We start from the raw sequence: 19,591 nt of genomic DNA on the forward strand, positions 1-19,591 counted from the left end.
GGCGGTTGCGCTATTGCATGCTATGCCTTCAAGCCACACCTCCGCCCCAAGGAGTGGGGAGCGTGAGGTTTTTTCGTTACGGAATTTTTCGATTCGGTCCCCGCGCTCAAGGCCCGCGATAGAAGCTATGCAATAGCTTAAAAAAAAACTTTTATGCTCGCGAACCCGCGTTTTCCACGGAGCCGGGCTGGCCACCTGCGATCCCGCCAGAGCAATCGAATTTCTTCTGCTCTTGCGATTCTATGAGATTCTATTCTAAGTCAAAAAAGCACGAGTTCGAATCCCGCCTTGTGATCGAATATTTTTTATTCTTAAAAATTGTCTCATGTATAAAGCATTCGAGCGCTATGATACTAAATATCAAATTGTAAGTACTAAGTGATCCATGCAGGGTTGCAACTTTGAACCTCATATTTTTTAAATAATTTTATTTTTAGAAAACTCTGTCTGATGCACGTAGGCAGAGTTTTTTTATCGATAATTTCTTTAATGATCCATCTACCTAGTTGTTAATTATATATCAATTTTGTCGACTATTATTATAATATTAATCAAATGTTTTGCCAATATTATAAAATAAATAAATAACATATACAAACAAATATTTTATCTTTTCCAGCATACCTCTCTTCGCTCGCGGTGGAGACGTGACCTTATTCCGATATGCGATGTTTCTGCTAAACAAGTGTATAGCACAGTTGCTATGGGGAAGGGGTTTAGCCGTTCACGATATGAGACCTACATTGTCTAATCTACAACGATTGCTTATAACGCCGTGTAATTTGTGAGTTTTTTTTTTCTATATATCATGTTACTAGCTGTGCTCCGCGGTTTTACCCGCATTGCTCCGCTCCTGTTGGTCTTAGCGTGATGATATTTATAGCCTATAGCTTTCCTTGATAAATGGTCTATCTAACAGCAAAATATTTTTTCAAATCAGACCAGTAGTCCCTGAGATTAGCGTGTTCAAACAAACAAACTCTTCAGCTTTATAATATTACTAGCTTACCGCCCGTGACTTCGCCCGCTTTGTCTTAAACCTAATACTAATAACAAAACTAAAACCTTCCTCTTGAATCACTCTATCTATAAAAAAAAACCGCATCAAAATCCGTTGCGTACTTTTAAAGATTTAAGCATACAAAGAACAGGGACAGAGAAAGCGACTTTGTTTTATACTATGTTGTCTGCTAGCTGCTGTGCCTTGATTCATTGAAGATCTATTAATATTTTGACTTATAATGTTAAAACCTCTTAAATGAAACAACCGTTTGTGTTGAAGTCTTTTATTAGACTATAGTAGAGCCATTTTAATAGGCAACATTTGACAGTTCAACAAAATTCAACAACGTAACCTAGTAACGACGACAAAGAATAACATGATATTTCGTTTTGTTAGAACTGCACATTTGCAAACTTATTTCAATTACGATTACATATTTATAATAATAATGACCGATATAAACAATTTTAAGATTTGATTTTACTGATAAACCATTCTTAACATAATAAACAATTTCTGATTTAAAGAACTGACGTCTTTACAATTTTGTGTCAATAAACCTTTTTTCTTTTTAAATACCAGAGACGTTACTCTAAAAATTGAAATCTGATATCTAGAATCGGATGCATTGATTACTTGTAAATAAAAATCATCATAAATTATTGACATGTGTTTCAAGTTCGATTTACAAATGTTTCAAGTCCGTATCGACTAATTCACTTTAATCGATGTTTTTAAGCAGGTTACCACCCTATGAAGATAAAATTGATAGACGTCAAATGTTGCCTATTAAGGTCGTTCCCTGAGCGAGTGACCTTGAGCATTCACACTTCTTTCCCGAACCACAGCTATCCGCCGCTTCTACAATACTTCGCTAATAATTCTTGCGCCACCACGCGCATCCGCGTGAACTGTTTCAAATACAAGTAAAATTCACAGAGCTCAGAAGTAACAGACATGGCATTTAAAATATTTTTTATAGAAAAACATTATAATGGTGCTAACACATAATTTTGGTCTTTACCAATTCAGAGTTAAATTATAGTCATATGGATGAATTTTATATTAAATTTTTAAAATGAATCAAAATTGATGGTACTCTGTAATGACTAATGATCATCATTCGGTGATATTTTTATATTTCTTTTAAACTAGATAATCCCATTCAAATGTTAACCAAAAACTGTCGCCAAATGGTTTCTAGTTGAAATAACTTTTTGTCATTGGTGTCATTTTCATGGTTTTTGGGGTACCTATTAACCAATATGAGGTCAAAATTAAAATTCAAGATGGCGCCGACGATAATTTACACCTTTTTGTCATGGGTGTCATTTTCATGGTTTTTGGGATAGGTTTTAACCAATATGAGGTCAAAACTAAAATTCAAGATGGCGTCGACGAAAATTTTACATCTTTTTGTCATGGGTCTCATTTTCTTGGTTTTTGGGGTAGGTATAAACCAATATGAGGTCAAAATTAAAATTCAAGATGGCGCCGACGAAAATTTTACATCTTTTTGTCATGGGTGTCATTTTCATGGTTTTTGGGGTAGCTATTAACCAATATGAGGTCAAAATTAAAATGTAAGATAGCGGCGATGAAAATTTTAAATCTTTTCGTCATGGGTGTCATTTTCATGGTTTTTGGGGTACCTATTAACCAATATGAGGTCAAAATTAAAATTCAAGATGGCGCCGACGAAAATTTTACATCCTTTTGTCATGGGTGTCATTTTCATGGTTTTGGGGGTAGGTATAAACCAATATGAGGTCAAAATTAAAATTCAAGATGGCGCCGACGAAAATTTTACATCTTTTTGTCATGGGTGTCATTTTCATGGTTTTTGGGGTAGCTATTAACCAATATGAGGTCAAAATTAAAATGTAAGATAGCGCCGATGAAAATTTTACATCTCTTCGTCATGGGTGTCATTTTCATGGTTTTGGGGGTAGGTATAAACCAATATGAGGTCAAAATTAAAATTCAAGATGGCGCCGACGAAAATTTTACATCCTTTTGTCATGGGTGTCATTTTCATGGTTTTGGGGGTAGGTATAAACCAATATGAGGTCAAAATTAAAATTCAAGATGGCGCCGACGAAAATTTTACATCCTTTTGTCATGGGTGTCATTTTCATGGTTTTTGGGGTAGCTATTTACCAATATGAGGTCAAAATTAAAATGTAAGATAGCGCCGATGAAAATTTTACATCTTTTCGTCATGGGTGTCATTTTCAAGAATTCGACTATATAGCTTGTATTTGTTATTTTGTTTTAGTTTACTTTAAAGGAGAAAATTTCGCTTCAAAGGCCTTGTTTTATTTATCAAAAACAAGATCTATCACGAAAGCGAATTTTGTGATATTATTTGAGCCACGGCATAAATACTCAAATTTGCTATCTAGTCGAATCCTATATATTACGGGAGAAATCAATTTAAAAGAGCATTGATTATTGAAATACATATTTAGAAATGTAATGTAAAACGAAACTCTGTGTCAATATTCCGACAGATATTCGCTTTTTCACTGTATTCGCTCAACTTTGTAAAAAATTAAAATAGAGTTCATCTAATATCCTAAAACGAAGAGAATAAAATAAAAAAGAGCGCGTGAGCCGAGAACACATGTCAGAAGTGAAACTTCTTTGGTAAGATTTATAGATACGAAAATCGCCGCCTTACTCAATAACGTGACGGTATTACCATGACGCGACCTTGTAATTTTACTCTCAACGCGCCTATAGAACTTTCACTTCAAAAAGCTACACCTAAACTACAGAATTTGAATTCTGTTCGATTAATATGTAAACGATTGTAAGAAAAACCACATAAATGACATCCATTTCGAAAAAATATCAAAATTTTGTCAGCGCCTTGTAGTATTATAGATTTGACCTCATATAAGCTACCACAAAAACAATGAAAATGACACCCATAGCAAAAAGATGTAAAATTTTCGTCGTTGGATTTTAGTTTTGACCTCATATTGGTTAACTTTTTAGCTTAATAGCTAGCCCAAAAACCATGAAAATGACACCCATGACAAAAATATGTAAAATTTTCATCGGCGCCATCTTGAATTTTAGTTTTGACCTCATATTGGTTTATACCTACCCCGAAAACCATGAAAATGACACCCATGACAAAAAGATGTAAAATTTTCGTCGGCGCCATCTTGAATTTTAATTTTGACCTCATATTGGTTAATAGGTACCCCAAAAACCATGAAAATGACACCCATGACAAAAAGATGTAAAATTTTTCTCGGCGCCATCTTGGATTTTAGTTTTGACCTCATATTGGTTAATAGGTACCCCAAAAACCATGAAAATGACACCCATGACAAAAATATGTAAAATTTTCGTCGGCGCCATCTTGAATTTTAGTTTTGACCTCATATTGGTTTATACCTACCCCAAAAACCATGAAAATGACACCCGTGACAAAGAGATGTAAAATTATCATCGGCGCCATCTTGAATTTTAATGTTGACCTCATATTGGTTAATAGGTACCCCAAAAACCATGGAAATAACACCCATGACAAAAAGATGTAAAATTTTTCTCGGCGCCATCTTGGATTTTAGTTTTGACCTCATATTGGGTAATTTAGCTACCGCAAAAACCATGAAAATGACACCCATGACAAAAAGTAGTATACATACTTAAAACTTCAAATGTTGTTTGTCTAATCCTAATACTTATTCACTAAAAACTTAAAAAGTAAAATGTGATTTATTGCATAAATTAATAAATTTATAATAATTTTTATAAAATATTTTCGATTATTAAAAAAATTATATTTATAAAGCATTTGAATGTTTTAAAAACTAAATATCATAATTATATAAAAAAAAATGTTGTGTGGTTTTATGAAACCACGGTAAAAGTGAAACTTTTTTCACACTATAGACATTTAACTAAAAATTATCGTATTTGTACGATAATTATCGTACATATCGTGCGTCACGCGACATGCGCTACACAGACCAAAAAGTTTGAGACGATGTAATAAAAGTTTCACTTTAATATATTATAATAACTAAAGCTCATTGACCAGTTATTATATTATTGATGATTTCTAAAATCTCACTATAAATTAATAGTAGTAGCGTCTATTCCTCGCTCATTGTTTGATATTCGTACTATTCGAATAAACATGGGTCACGTGATTGTCATGTGACGCTCACGGCGACAAACGACACAAGCTTCACCCTCGAGACCTAGCGGCCGACTGAACCTCCCATACAAGCGCAAGAGATATAGTTGCGAATACGCCTAAAATTTTGAATAAAATGTTTATAAAATCTAGTATAGGTCTTATCAAAAAAAAATTTTTACCATAATTTTCGTAATGAAATTGCCTATCCAATAGTGTAAATACCAAATCAAAAGAATCATTAGTTTAAGAGGAGATACACGGTAAACATAATTATTTCTAATTTCTGGGATTTCTTTGGGAGGAGATTAATTAAACTTTAAGTCAATAAAATAACAAAATACTTTTACCATTTTTGAGCCAAGAATATGTAGAAATTTAATGTATTTTTATTTAGTTGATATATCTTTTGGATAAGAAGGAGATAGCTCCAGAAAACAGTACAAAAAACGGCTAGAGCTGGGTTTTACTCTATTCCGCGCCTTAAATTGGCTCTACTATAACTTAAAATATGTCATAATGATTTCTAAGCTCACATAGTAAATTTACACACACTAAAAACCTGCGCGGCAAAACTAGTATTAAATAGTCTATTCATGTTTTTGAACACATGATTTGTAGAAATACTTGATGTTGCTGGCGGGTGAAACCACGTGGCACAGCTAGTATCAAATAATATATACATGTTTTTGAAGTGAAACTTCTTTAGGCGCATCGAGGATAAACTTTCAAGATCACGTCATGCAGTAAGGCGACAATTTTGGAATCTTTAAATCTTGCCCTAAAGTTTTACTTCTGACACGTGTGTCTACTCACACGCTCTATTTCAATTAAAATGTATAAATAATAATAGGTCGGACAAATCAAAGAAAGCTGTTTGGTTTATAAAAAACATGAATGACCAATATATATAGATTGTCGGTTGCTATGTTGTTCCCTGCTCGCTTTAACACACTTAAAGCCTGATAAAAATGTCGAAAATATCACAAAAAAAATAGCGTGTCTGCCGATTACACGTGTCAGAAGTGAAACTTCTGTGGCAAAATTCAAAGATACCAAAATCGTCGCCTTACTCCATGATGTGACGGTATTGCTAAGAAAATTCACTTCACAAAAATTGCTATTGATATATTTTTGATTTTTTCTTCTAAGTATAATGTGTAACTATGTGCCAAAATAATACATGATTTATAGAAATACTTGATTTTTCTGGTGGGTGAAACCGCGTGGCACAGCTAGTATTAAATAAGATGTACATATAATTATAATTATAATTAATTGTAAAGGTCGGACACATCAAAGCTGTTCGGATCCCGCGGGTGGTCGGGCGAATGTGCGCGCACGCAATCACTGCGTAGTCTTGTTGCGTGCGAGAGACGATGTGGGAGACAGTTTAATAGATTTAAGGTTAGTCCTACATTTTATGGCACTCAGCAATATCCTTATCTGATCTGCACAGAGCAGCTGAAGGGATGTTTCATGATTTTTTGAAGTGAAAACTTCTTTAGCGGCGTTGGGTATAAAATCTTAAACTCGCGTCAGGACACGTGGCCTGATCGAAAAAGCGTAAGACTGATGTTTTTTTTTTTAGCCCTTATAATTTACTAACTTATTTATTTCCGTCTTACACGGATACCATTCCAAAATATCAAATCAAACATGCTGAACTTTAATAATCACGTTTTCACTTCTGCCGGCACTCCCGGAGTGCAACCTGTCTTTTTTTTTGTATTTGTCTCCTCTTGGATAGTGACTGTTGTGAAAATCTCTCAATAATGTCTACCCGACTAGAGTTTAAACAGCTAGTTATAATGATTACTGGATTTGTATTGGATAATTATTTAAATTGATAAATAGTGTTTATGTTATGTTCATATTAAAATTAAATACTTCTTATTTATTCTTCTTAGTTCTTTAGTTTTCAACTTTAAGAGTAACACAAAAGAACACTTTACTATGATTTGAGATTACTGTTATATAACTGGAAACAAAGGTTCATAGACATTTTTTAAATGTATCTATTTCATTTGTACAAATACAAAATAACATTACAGGATTGCGTGGACGGCCAGTCAGCACATAGAATGCTGAACGAGAAACGACACAAACATTCTAGAAGCGTCGGCAGTTATCATGATGATAGAGTAAGTTTTGTTTGTAAATAATAATATGATTTTATGTATATGATAATAGTTAAAACATTACAGCAATGAAATGAAATTACAGCCAATAATTAAATATATACCGATACTCTTTATATAAATTACTAGCTTTCCGCCCGCGGCTTCGCCCGCGTTTTCAAAGAAAAACCCGCATAGTTCCCGTTCCCGTGGGATTTCTGGGATAAAACCTATCCTATGTGTTAATCCAAGTTACCCTCTATATGTGTGCTAAATTTCATTGTAATCGATGCAGTAGTTTTTACGTGAAAGAGTAACAAACATCCATACATCCATACTTACAAACTTTCGCCTTTATACAGGGTGGTTCTAAATTACGTTGACAAATTTCAAAATAATAAATTTCAAACATGGTACATGCTGCGTTGCTATTGTTTTTTAATTATTATTTTCACATATTTTGGCGCCAACTTAGCGTTATTTGTGAAAAGAATAAATTTAAAATTAGTCATTTTTTACTATGTCTGCTTAACGAGGTGCAATAATATCCTTATATGAGGCTGGTAAGCGGCAGTGCGAGGTAGTGCGACTTCTCGGTATCAGTCGGCAGTTATTTTCTTCTGCTATTAAACGCTTCGATGAGCTTGGCCATCTCGGTGACCGTCTGGGAAGAGGCAGAAAAATAACTGTGAGGACGCCTAGGCTTCGACATATCGTCAAACAAAGATTGACCCGCAATTCACAAGCCGAGGTAAGAAAAATGGCTCGAGACTTAGTTGTAAGTCATTCAACGTTACAACGAGTTGTTAAAAATGAGCTCAAGTTAACAGCATACAAGCTGCGAAAAGCACAGCGGTTGGATGATAAAGATAAAAAAATACGCCTTGAAAGATGTCGCTTACTGAAAGCGCGCTCCGCTGGTGAAGCGTGGAAAAATATTTTTTTCACAGATGAATTTTTTTTTCAAATTGAGCAATCTCATAACCGCCAAAACGACAGAGTTTACTCTTCTAGTAGCCGTGGAGCCACAGCAATTATCCCCCTTCGGCAAAAACCGGATTCAGTCATGGTTTGGCGTGGCATTTGCTCAACAGGCAAAACTCCTCTCGTTTTCGTAAAAAAAGGTGTGAAAGTGAATCAAGAAATATACCGACGCGATATTTTGGAGAGTGTAGTTCTTCCTTGGAGCCAGCAGCACTTCGGTGACCAACCGTGAACTTTTCAACAGGACTCTGCTCCATCTCACAGGGCCTCAAATGTGCAGTAGTGATGTATGGACCATTTCCCAGAGTTCATAAGTTCCAAGGAATGGCCTCCATTTTCACCAGATCTTTATCAAATGGATTTCAGCGTATGATCAATTCTAGAGACGAGGGCCTGTGCAACTTCACACAGAAGTATAGACGCGATGAAGGCAACACTTACTTGTGAGTGGGACAAAATATTTGAAGAGGAGTTACGGAAAATCGTCGAAAACTTCAGAAAACGTGTAAGCCTTTGTATTAAAGCTAAAGGTGGTTATTTTGAAAATAAATAGATATTTACATTAAAATAATACTGTATTTTTATTATTTAGTAGTCACCGTTATACTGTGTAAAATAAAAATAAAATAAATCGTAAAATAAGTTGTCAACGTATTTCAGAGCCACCCTGTAATATACATATATTTGATATTTTGGTGCATGGTTCCGACTCGCACTTCGCCGAATTTTTACTATTACTGTTTGTTTTATATCTTTGTGGTATCATAAGAATGATATTTTTCTTAAACTTGAAATTATTATAAGAAAAAAGTCATTCTTAAGATATGCGAAATATACGAAATATTTATCATACCAATGCATATTTTCTAAACAAGATGATAACTGCGTTAAAAACAACCGACTTCAAACTTGCACTTGCAACATTTACAAATACAGACAAAAATGCTCATAAAATAAAAACTACTGGGCCTATCCGAATAAAATATTTATGGGACCAATTCGACACCATCCCGCATCGAACAAAAAAAGAATCACGTAAATCGGTTCAGAAACCTCGGAGTAATCGGTGTACATACATAAAAAAAACATACCGGCCGAATTGATAACCTCCTCCTTTTTTTTTGAAGTCGGTTAATAAATTAGAAACTTTCTAATATTATGTTGATGTCCTAAAGCATGGAAAACTAAAATTATACGTTAGATTCCCTACTCCGTTTCGTACTTTGGTACTAGATTTCCGCCCGCGGCTTCGCCCACGTTTTCAAAGAAAAAGCCACATAGTTCCCGTTCCTTCGGGTTTTCTGTTTTATTCGTAGTTCATGTAGTTGAAGACCAACTACCTACATACCAAATTTCATTGGTTAAATTCAATCGGTTCAGTAGTATTTGCGTGAAAGAGTAACAAACATACATCCTTACTTACAAACTTTCGCTTTTATAATATAAGTTGGATTTAAATTATATAAATAATTAATAAATAATATAATTATATATTACCTTTCCAGGAGCTACACCTAAACACCTCAACAACATCAATAATGGGCAGCGAATCGAACATATACAACATGAAATTAGCCGAATCAACGAACTTCAAAAATCACTCCGACTCAGAAATATCCAAAATGCAAGAAGAAAAAGTTATTTTCACACTCGGCGATGACGAGAAATTATTAAAAATATCAAGCAATAATGCTGACGAAATGGACGTCAAACAAATATGTACGGAAATAAATAATTTCTGCACTATTAAAGATGGACAGTATAAAAATATAGAGAGCTTCGATGTCGTGAAACACATGAATACGGACACTAAGCGCGAAAGTGTATGTGTAGAGTGCGAAAGTGTGTGTGTAAAGTGCGAAGGTGTATGTGTAAAGTGCGAAGGTGTATGTGTAAAGTGTGATAGTGATGCGCCGTGCGCTAGTGATGTGAGGGATGTTATTGTGATTCCTAGTGCGGAGGCCATATTGGATAGTGATGTGAAATGAAATTATTTACGGTTTATTTTTAAAGGTTTTTGAAAATATAATACAGAATTGTTTTTGATAATGTTCAGAAAAAGGAAAATTGTTAAAAATTTTAACAAAAATTGCTTGAAATTGTCAGTAAAAGCAGAATTATTAAATTTAAATGAAAATTGATACTAAAAAACCAATAAAATTAACTATTTTCAGTGAAACATGCATGATGATTATGCTAAAAATGATGAGTTATTAACTGATAAATAAATAACCATTTAATCGCAATAATTATAAAACAAGACAATAAAGTTAAAACCATGCTAGAGTAGAAATAGGTTGTTTTCTCTTACGTATTTGTGAAACAATATTTATTTATCTAAGGACTACAGCAATATAAAAATAATTCGAAATCATTATTTTTGAAGTTAAACTTCTTTAGGCGCGTTGAGAGTAAAATTTCGCGTCATGGCAAATACCGTCGTGAATCTTGCCAAAGAAGTTTCACTTCTGACATAAAGATTGTTTGCAATACCGTATTCTAATCATAATCAAGAATTTACTCATTTGTGGGTTTTCTGTTAGAGCTATATTTCATTTTAGGCACTTTTTTTCGATTCTTTGTGAGAATGAATAAGTACATAAAGTACTTTGAAATTGCGCTTAAAATTTATAAAACAGATACATAGTAGGAAAATAAATTAACGTTTTTACAAAAAGCGTTATATTTACCAAATTCCTTATTGTAAGTCAATATAGTTGAAATTCAATAAATACCCTGCGAATGTTACGTCATTTCAAGAGAAACTCTACAAATATTTGGCTAACAGTTAATTATACTATAGAAAAATACATCTTGATTGAGCAGTCTTTTATTAGCCCATATTTCTACCGTTCAAAGGTCAATCGAAATATATCGAATAATATCGATTAATCATTATTTCCGGAAATTATGTGAGTTGACTTAAATTGATGCTTAGAACTTGAGAACTTGAAAATTCTCCTTCATATTATAATTATCCTTATGTTATGAACATGAAGAAATGTTGTGTTCAAATCAAGTAGTAACACGATATTAAATCATAACACTATGAATATAGGGTTGTATTTTGAGAAGTTGTTTGAAAAGTTGTCGCTAGTTTTTTAACTATGACAACTATATTTAAAATTTAAACTACGATAATGTGAAATATGTTATAAATATGTATTCATACATTTAATAAAAACATGTACATTATTTTGCTTATAATATGAGCTAGAAAATCCTTCTTTTCATGACATTAGGAAATAAAAACTGTAATGATGACTATCAAATATATTTTAGTTGAAAGTTCATTTAAAAATGTGATATTTAACATTTGTATATAATAATTTATTGTAGCGATTTTAATGTTAATATTGTATAAAAATTATTTGGGTATTTTGTAATAGTAATGAATTTAAAATTGTAAAAACACGGAAATGTTTAGGTCTAGTTCAAACCTATTATATAGTGATTTTTTCTTAAAGTTTATTACGTTAGCGCTGGTTTTAATTGCCAATTTCTTTGTTAGAAGATATTATTTCATACACTGTTTACAGTTTACACTGTGCAGAAATAAATTGGAATATTGAAAAAGTGGAGTTGAAGTGACTTCTTAAGGCGCGTTGAGAGTAAAATGGTTAGGTAACGTCATGGCTCTTCCGTCACGTCATGGAGTAAGGCAACGATTCTTGTTGATCTTGCCAAAGAAGTTTCACTTCTGACACGTGTGCTCGGCAAACACGCTCTTTTTTCTATAACTAATTCTATATAGTGTATATGGTACATAGTAACTTCTCTTTAACTGTCCATTTTTTGTTTTAATAATGTTCCATTGACGTACAATAAACAACTAGACTCACAATCACAATAAAAAATATAGTAAGCAAAACTCTGCCTACGCGTGTATTGGGCAGAGTTTTCTAATACAATAGATTTTGAACATTATTGCAACGAAATAAGGTGTTAATTTGAAAGTTTTATATTATAACGTTGGACATTTTAGATGACCTTTTTATACTTTATTATGGGTTTAGTTGTTTATAGTCAATGTAGTTCTTATATAGTTGCAATTGTATAGAAAGGGATGCAAATATTGAACTCGTTATATGTCAGAGTGAGACAGGAACAGGAACAGTTTGGAATATATTTACGTCTAACTTAATGTTTAGTTTTATTTATCGTATTATGCACGAATATTATGAAAATGTATGGAATTGTACTATTATATATGCTGAATCTTATTATATAAAAATGAATCGCAAAATATGTTGGTAAGCGCATAACTAGAGAACGGCTCATCCGATTTCGTTAATTCTTTTTTTATAATATTCCTTGAAGTACGAGGATGGTTCTTATGGAGAGTTAACGTAAACACTGGTAAACACGTACCACGGGCGAAGCCGGGGCGGACCGCTAGTTATCGTATATTTTCAAATATAGTTCGTGCATAATGCGCCTATACATTTTTCCTACATAAATAAATGTATATTGAATTTATTTTAATAAAATAATTAATCTACTTGTGATCTACTTCATTAAACTGTTATTTATTTTAGAATGTTAATTTTATTTAATTTTACGCAGTTGTTTTGTTATCATTTGTGTTTGAAGCCTTTTTCACAGTGCCTACAATAAGCAATAATCATTGTGTATATGATATCCATAATCGGTCTTGTTACAGCGAAATAAAATATTTAAGAAATTTGTTGTTTTATTTTTTTTAATCGATTATCCTCACGCACACATACACACAAACAAATTTGTGTTTTATTTTTACATCATCTAGGTACTTATTTCTTGGTAAATTGTGCAATTTAAATTATTCCCGCTTGTGAGAGCTGAGTCTAACAAACCTAGAGCAAGTAATTGTAATTTAAAAACCATGTAGTTATATTGCACATGTATGTTGTGGAAAGAAATAAACGATTAATTATATTATTATTTGACAGTCTCATGTGTAAATAATTTCAGGCTCGCATCTAGATGTGAAAAAATCTCTTTTATTATAGAGTTTGGTTTTAGAAGAGAATTCCTGCCCCCCTAGCCAAGTGGTTTTCTGTTAGCGTAGCGTTCAATAGAATAGACTACGAATGTATGAGATTGACGTAAGCTGTAGATACGTTTATCTAACAGAAAGCCACTTGGCTAGGGGGGCTGATCCTTTTAATGATGTAACAATAAAGATTAAAAGATAAAGCATTGGAAATTTTTCAACAATTCGATCCATACCTATATTAATATGTAGCAACATTTGAAATTGAACGAATGATCTAAATTATGCTTTGCATCTATGCGCCTACGCTTACAGTCCTAAAAATAAAGCTCTCCATCAATTAATATGTAAATATGAACCACAATAATGCATTTATTATAATATCGACACCAGGAGTATCACTATAGTATTTTTACCAAGAATAAATCACGATAGCTCAACTTATACCAGAGAGCTATAACCCAGCGGTTATAAATAGCTTTTGCTTCGACGTTCATACGATCTAAATCCATTCTGGCGCTCACGGAGCCCAGAATACTGATTCCTACTCTATTGTAGGAATTATCTCGAATACGATTGGAAAGGCCAACCTTGGAAGTGTGGTTCTGTGTGTGAAAATGTGTGATCAGTGCACCCAGAGATAATTGGATTTTTTTATTTGGTAAGTATTTAAGTGCTTGTGTTGTGTGATTTAGTTTCATGAAAATATCTCGACGCTCGTTTTATTTCAAGAATAAGGGCACGCTTGCCGCCCGCTCATTGCAAATAAATATTTAGATTCGTATAAAAATAAGTTTTTATAATGAGATTGAAGTAGGTTTTCCTATATGGAATAAACCACGAATAAACTGTTGTTATGCGCAGGATTAGAAATGAGGTTGCATGGATTCCGATCTCATTGATTTGCACATGTTTTATATTTTAAGGTGCATTTTTAATAAAGCGCGGGAATGATAGGTACCGAGTGTGTAGGTACCTTATTTCCGGTTAAGAGCAGGTGGTCGGTTTATTTTGTACATTTCATCTCTACTTCCATAATGAAGCAAATCAATTGTATATAATATGACTTCAAATGTAACATGTGTAGAAATTCATTAAATTAAAAATTTTCATTGGAACTAAACTATCGTGACGTCATATTGTGTTTACTTAATCGTAATTTTTAGCTAAAATAACAATAATTGCAAAAGCTTCGTAACAGCTTATTAAACTGTGGAATATTATTGTTAAATATTCGATGACCATAAGTCATTGGCACAGCATTTGCGTTGGTGTTCCAACTAAAAACACAGTGTTCACTTCCCTAACCTCTGAATATGAATAGAAAACACGCGACAACGAACACATAATGATATGCGAGGTTCAGGGCTTAAAATACGATTACTCTATCAGATTTTGTCTTGTAGCGAATCGGTGTCTGTCGAAAATAGCTTGTTTCTAACACAAAATGTTTCAACATATTTACACACGCTGAAAAATTGCAAACATCTATCTTTACTTTTTATGTATAAAATGACAATAGTTTTGTTTACAGTTAGTAGTAATCATCACTTAAATAAACATTCTAAGCTTAATCTTGAAAAGCTTTTGCTTTGATATTTGATCACAGAGACATCTACCGGTCTTACACCCAGTTGTTCGTGAAAGCGTAGCGCCCTATGGCGCCGTAGACATGTTATGGTGAAGTTTCAGGCGAAAATGAAATTAAATGACTTGTTATTCAATGAAAGTATTTAGCAAGGTATTTAGGATAGACTAGTGACATCTAACGACTAGTTACAAATACGGCGTACCTACCCTGCATTTCTCTTTGATCGTCTGCTTTTGTAGAGTATAATTTGCTCTATTTTTCATGTCCTGTTCATATACAAATATAATGCAATTTCCAAGATTTGTTAAAAATGCGTCGATATTTACATACATTTAAATTTTCTTTTCTGATTTCGATGTATGAATTAATTCTCCTTAGCTTACAAATAGGATCCATGGCCTAAATTTCATTCCAACAGTGAACAAGCTCATAATCTTTATTAATTCAAATGATACAAGAACCACCCAATTTATTATAGACCAGCGATAGATCCGATTTTCGCCTTACATTCTTCCGTATTCATTGAAAACTAAACCTTTTGCTTTAGGCAATAAAATTCTTATTTCAATACATAAGTTTTGGCTACGATATAGAACTATGAGTTGCGGAATGCCGCACGGCATTCGACCGCTTCGTGCGGTTAGCGTGTCACGAGAAATTTCGTTTATTAGAGAATATTTTTAAAAATAAAGTTTATATTAATTTGATTCTGTGACAAGATGTAATTATTCTTCTCTATCGAAGTTACAGTGTTCTGTGTTGTGATTGCAGTGTTACTGGATTTTTTAAGCACGCAATAAGGTTTGTTTTGATGTCAACAATAAATTGCGAACTTTTCCAATATTTGAGCTATTTAGGGCAGTTAAAACTTCTGTATTATAAGCTTATTATGAAAATTTTAATATTTTCTATTTTAAACTTAAAATTTATGTCAAAATTTTTGACCTAAATTTTTACAATAAAATCATTAATTTTCGATAATTACGACGGCTTTATGAAGAAAAACTTAATTTTAAAAGTTAAGTCTAGGTAATATTGAACAATATGTGTTTTTTTATTTATAATTATGAAAATAATATGCAAACAACTCACAAATGCTTGCTACACCTACAAGATACATAATATCTATATATAAAATATGTTTCATATAAATAACTTTTGTAGTTTCATCTTAATGAGAAGAAAATGACTCTACAAAGTTCTAGAGTGGTCTGGAATTTCCGTGCAAAATATTTTTTAAGTATATACTTAAAGTACCTAAGTACTAAATAATATATTCTTTACTATCTTAACTTAAAAAACAGGACTGTTTTTCCAACGGTATCTTTCTTAATTTGATTTTACTTTTGAGACAAACAAAACTATAAAGAAATATTTATGTAGAGCCAAATTCATTTAGTACAATTCGCGCTCGCGTTGTTTTTCTAATATGTGCGTTTTTTATATTACAATTTTACAGATTGAGTATCCTTACTTTCCTAACTTCTTTGATCTTCATTCATCATTTGTTGCTCTTGCCCATTAAGTTGAAGATAAGTACATAATTAATTATAATGTAATATCACTATTATAGTAGATAGCCATATTTTATTTACATAAGTACATTACTTGTCCTGTACATTACAATCTACACTAATATTATAAAGAGGAAAACTTTGTTTGTTTGATTGTAATGAATAGGCTCATAAACTACTGGACCGACTTTAATGAAATTTGGCACAGACAATCTTTAGACCCTGAGAAAGAACATAGGCTAAATATGTACAGTTACAGTTAAAGATAAATGTAGACGTGTGCGTTTCCTGCTTATATATTTACCGCAACATGATTGTGATTAAATTTGTGTATAATAAGTCAAAATCACAGGTCAAAATTGTCAGCTGTGGTGTGTACCTATTTAAATAAATAAATAAAGAAATAAATATAGGTATGTTATCTTGCAAATGGTTATTATCTAGTTTCAAGTGAAGTTCCGTGTCCCCTTATAGGGGAAAAACATCACTCACTGGTTTAACATACGAAGCACGTTTTCTGAACCCTCCTAGATCGATTTAATATTTAATTCTATATTAATCCCAATTGGAAATAGAACGAAGTAGTTCTCTTTTGTACCGTTTAAACATCTTCTCAACCAGAAATTTCTACTCTTCAAATTAATTAAAAACCGTCTTCGTCTATTGAAATTCTTACCTATTTTTTATATTTATTGAAATAATTTCATTTTCTCTCATAAAATTGTCTTGATATGAGAGAAATTTAAAATGAAAATATCTTTTAATATCTTCATATTATTATAATTAATATAGAGAACTTAATTACGAAACACGAAAAATGATTAAAGTATTGATATTTTGAATATGCGTAATGCATCTGTGACCGTGGTCACCATGCGCAGGTCATATTATTATATTAATTGTGTTGTTTGCAGATTTATGCTAAATCTTGAAATAAATACATGTTTTAAAGTATTGTACACCTTAACTGATTTATTTGTTATATACTTAGGTACATTTTTAATTGATTTATTTATATATTTAAAAGAAAAGCAGCTAGTACAACTCAGATTATAAAATTCGGATGATGGACCGATTTTGATGTAAAGATTAATAGGACTTTAAGAATCATAGTTCCTTTGTTATATTATTCGCGTAAACATATTATATAAAGGAAATGAAATAGGACATGGAATTTGTAAGTGGAACGGTTGTTGCGTGATTTTATTAAAGACACGCAGGCGAAACTCATAATATGCCTACTGGAGTCACATTTACCTACTATTAACTAGCTTTCCGCCCGCGGCTTCGCCCGCGTTGTATCAAACCTAATAAATTATGTACTAACCTTCCCCGTGAATCACTCTATCTATTAAAAACAAACCTCATCAAATTCCGTTGCGTAGTTTTAAAGATTAAAGCAGACATAGGGATAGAGAAAGCGACTTTGTTTTATACTATGTAGTGATCACACATAAACTATAATACAAAGATTTTTCCCTATTTGGCTTGTTTGCTTGACACTTTCATAATTTATGAGCCCAATACTGAATAAAAAAAATACATATCTTTTGAAACACAGTCATAGACCATTCTTAACAACACAGACCTCTTTCTAAATCACTGCCTATCTTATTCCTTCAGGATATAATATGAAATGTCTTAGAATAAATGTATCAGAGTACAATGCGAGCAAAGTCACAGGTCAAAGCTAGTAGTTTATCTCGTAAGCTATACCTAATTAGTAATCTTACTCTTTGGTACTAGGTAAATAACGAACATTGCAAGCGCCCAGTCAGTAACGTCCCTTTGAATATTCATAGGTCATTCTTGGCTGGAACGTACTCAGAAAGGTTTTGGGGCCTCTAATAACTAGAATATTTCAAAGTCATAAAAATTAAGTCTGTAGTAGTTTAAAAGTTACATTGAAATTTCAAGGGCTCACAATACAAATAAGTACTTATATTTCATAATGTTGTAATTTGAAACCTACTCGTGTTTGTCTAAGAAGTTTTATTTCATAAGGTATATTTCAACACATCGAATACTATCTGCTGCATCCTCAATTATTAAGACGTTTAAAAGAGTCGGTACTTGAAAAGAATTTCAATTAAATTCGGAACAGCGTGATAAATTTCTGCCACAGTCTTAATTATAAATTCCAAAATCCTTCAGGAAGGAATAAGTTCCTACTGAAATAGATTTCATGTGATATCTTCATCATTTGGGGCGTTATTTGATACTTGGCCCTAGTTAACAGTCACGAATACGGACCATTACTTACATAGTTGAGTATGATGTGAACAGTAATTTGACAACAATGTATTAGAGGCCTTATTACTTATATGCTATCTCGTAATTATTACAAAATCAACGATAGCTTACTGGCTTTTTGAGTAAGTTGTGGTTCAGTGGTTAAAGTAGGTAGGTACCTACTGCACTCAAAAGTCGGAGGTTCAAGTTCATAAACATTTTATTTGAGACTAGCTTCCGCCCGCGACTCCGTCCGCGCGGATGTCGGTCTTCGCGTGGATGGCTTATTTCTCCATTTTGAGTAACTCTGACAATGACATCTTATAAATATCTATTGGACCCAAATACGGCTAGGCCTATAATAATACACAACGTGTGTTCGCGGTTCTACAGTACAACGTCTATGGATAAAACTGAAAAATTAAGATTAATTTTTTTCTACGTATTTTTCCAGGATAAAAAGTATCCTATTTTACGCCCAGGATAATAAGGTATAATTATACCAAGTTTCATCGAAATCGAACCGTTAGTTTTCACGTGATGCCTTCACATACAGACAGACAGACAGACAGACAGACAGACAAAAGTTTTTTAAATCACATATTTGGGTTTGGTATCGATCCAGTAACACCCCCTGCTATTTATTTTTTTCAATATTTTCAATGTACAGAATTGACCCTTCTACAGATTTATTATATGTATAGATAAAAGGGAAATTTAAGGTGATGATGGTTATGATACCTATGATAATTGTGATTATGACTGTGACTCTATCTATGATTATGATATTATCTAAAACAGTAAATCAATAACTCTTATTGGAACCAGGAAGATTTACATGAGCGGAATAAGTAAGAAAGCTTTTACTACGTACGTACTTGCTCGTACGGAAAATCGATCAGTTAAACAGACGTAAAATATATATGCACCACACCCACAAAGTGAAAGCGATTTCTAAATATAACATACCTAGTAGATACATTAAATAAATGTGTGCAAAAAATTAATGGTTC

General features: G+C 32.6%; 2 protein-coding genes across 3 annotated transcripts in view; both read left to right on the plus strand.

Moving 5' to 3' along the window:
• LOC123703789 overlaps window positions 1-11,397 on the plus strand; it is a 29,258-nt gene extending 17,861 nt beyond the window's left edge. The window contains exons 7-10 of one of the 2 annotated variants that reach the window (XM_045651940.1): window positions 620-784; window positions 6,449-6,569; window positions 7,217-7,306; window positions 9,772-11,397. In XM_045651940.1, coding sequence (XP_045507896.1) covers window positions 620-784; window positions 6,449-6,569; window positions 7,217-7,306; window positions 9,772-10,254 — 859 coding nt within the window. In that variant the 3' untranslated portion in view covers window positions 10,255-11,397. The remainder of the gene's footprint in view (window positions 1-619; window positions 785-6,448; window positions 6,570-7,216; window positions 7,307-9,771) is intronic. The other variant, XM_045651941.1, reaches the window with a different exon arrangement.
• Window positions 11,398-13,738: 2,341 nt separating this feature from the next.
• LOC123703719 (ryanodine receptor) overlaps window positions 13,739-19,591 on the plus strand; it is a 154,039-nt gene continuing 148,186 nt past the window's right edge. Inside the window, 1 exon segment of the mRNA XM_045651812.1 lies at window positions 13,739-13,902. The gene's annotated coding sequence lies outside the window, so the exon portion shown is untranslated.

This window comes from Colias croceus, chromosome 27 (genome assembly GCF_905220415.1).
Source record: "Colias croceus chromosome 27, ilColCroc2.1".
In the NCBI taxonomy this organism is placed as follows: Eukaryota; Metazoa; Arthropoda; class Insecta; order Lepidoptera; family Pieridae; genus Colias; species Colias croceus.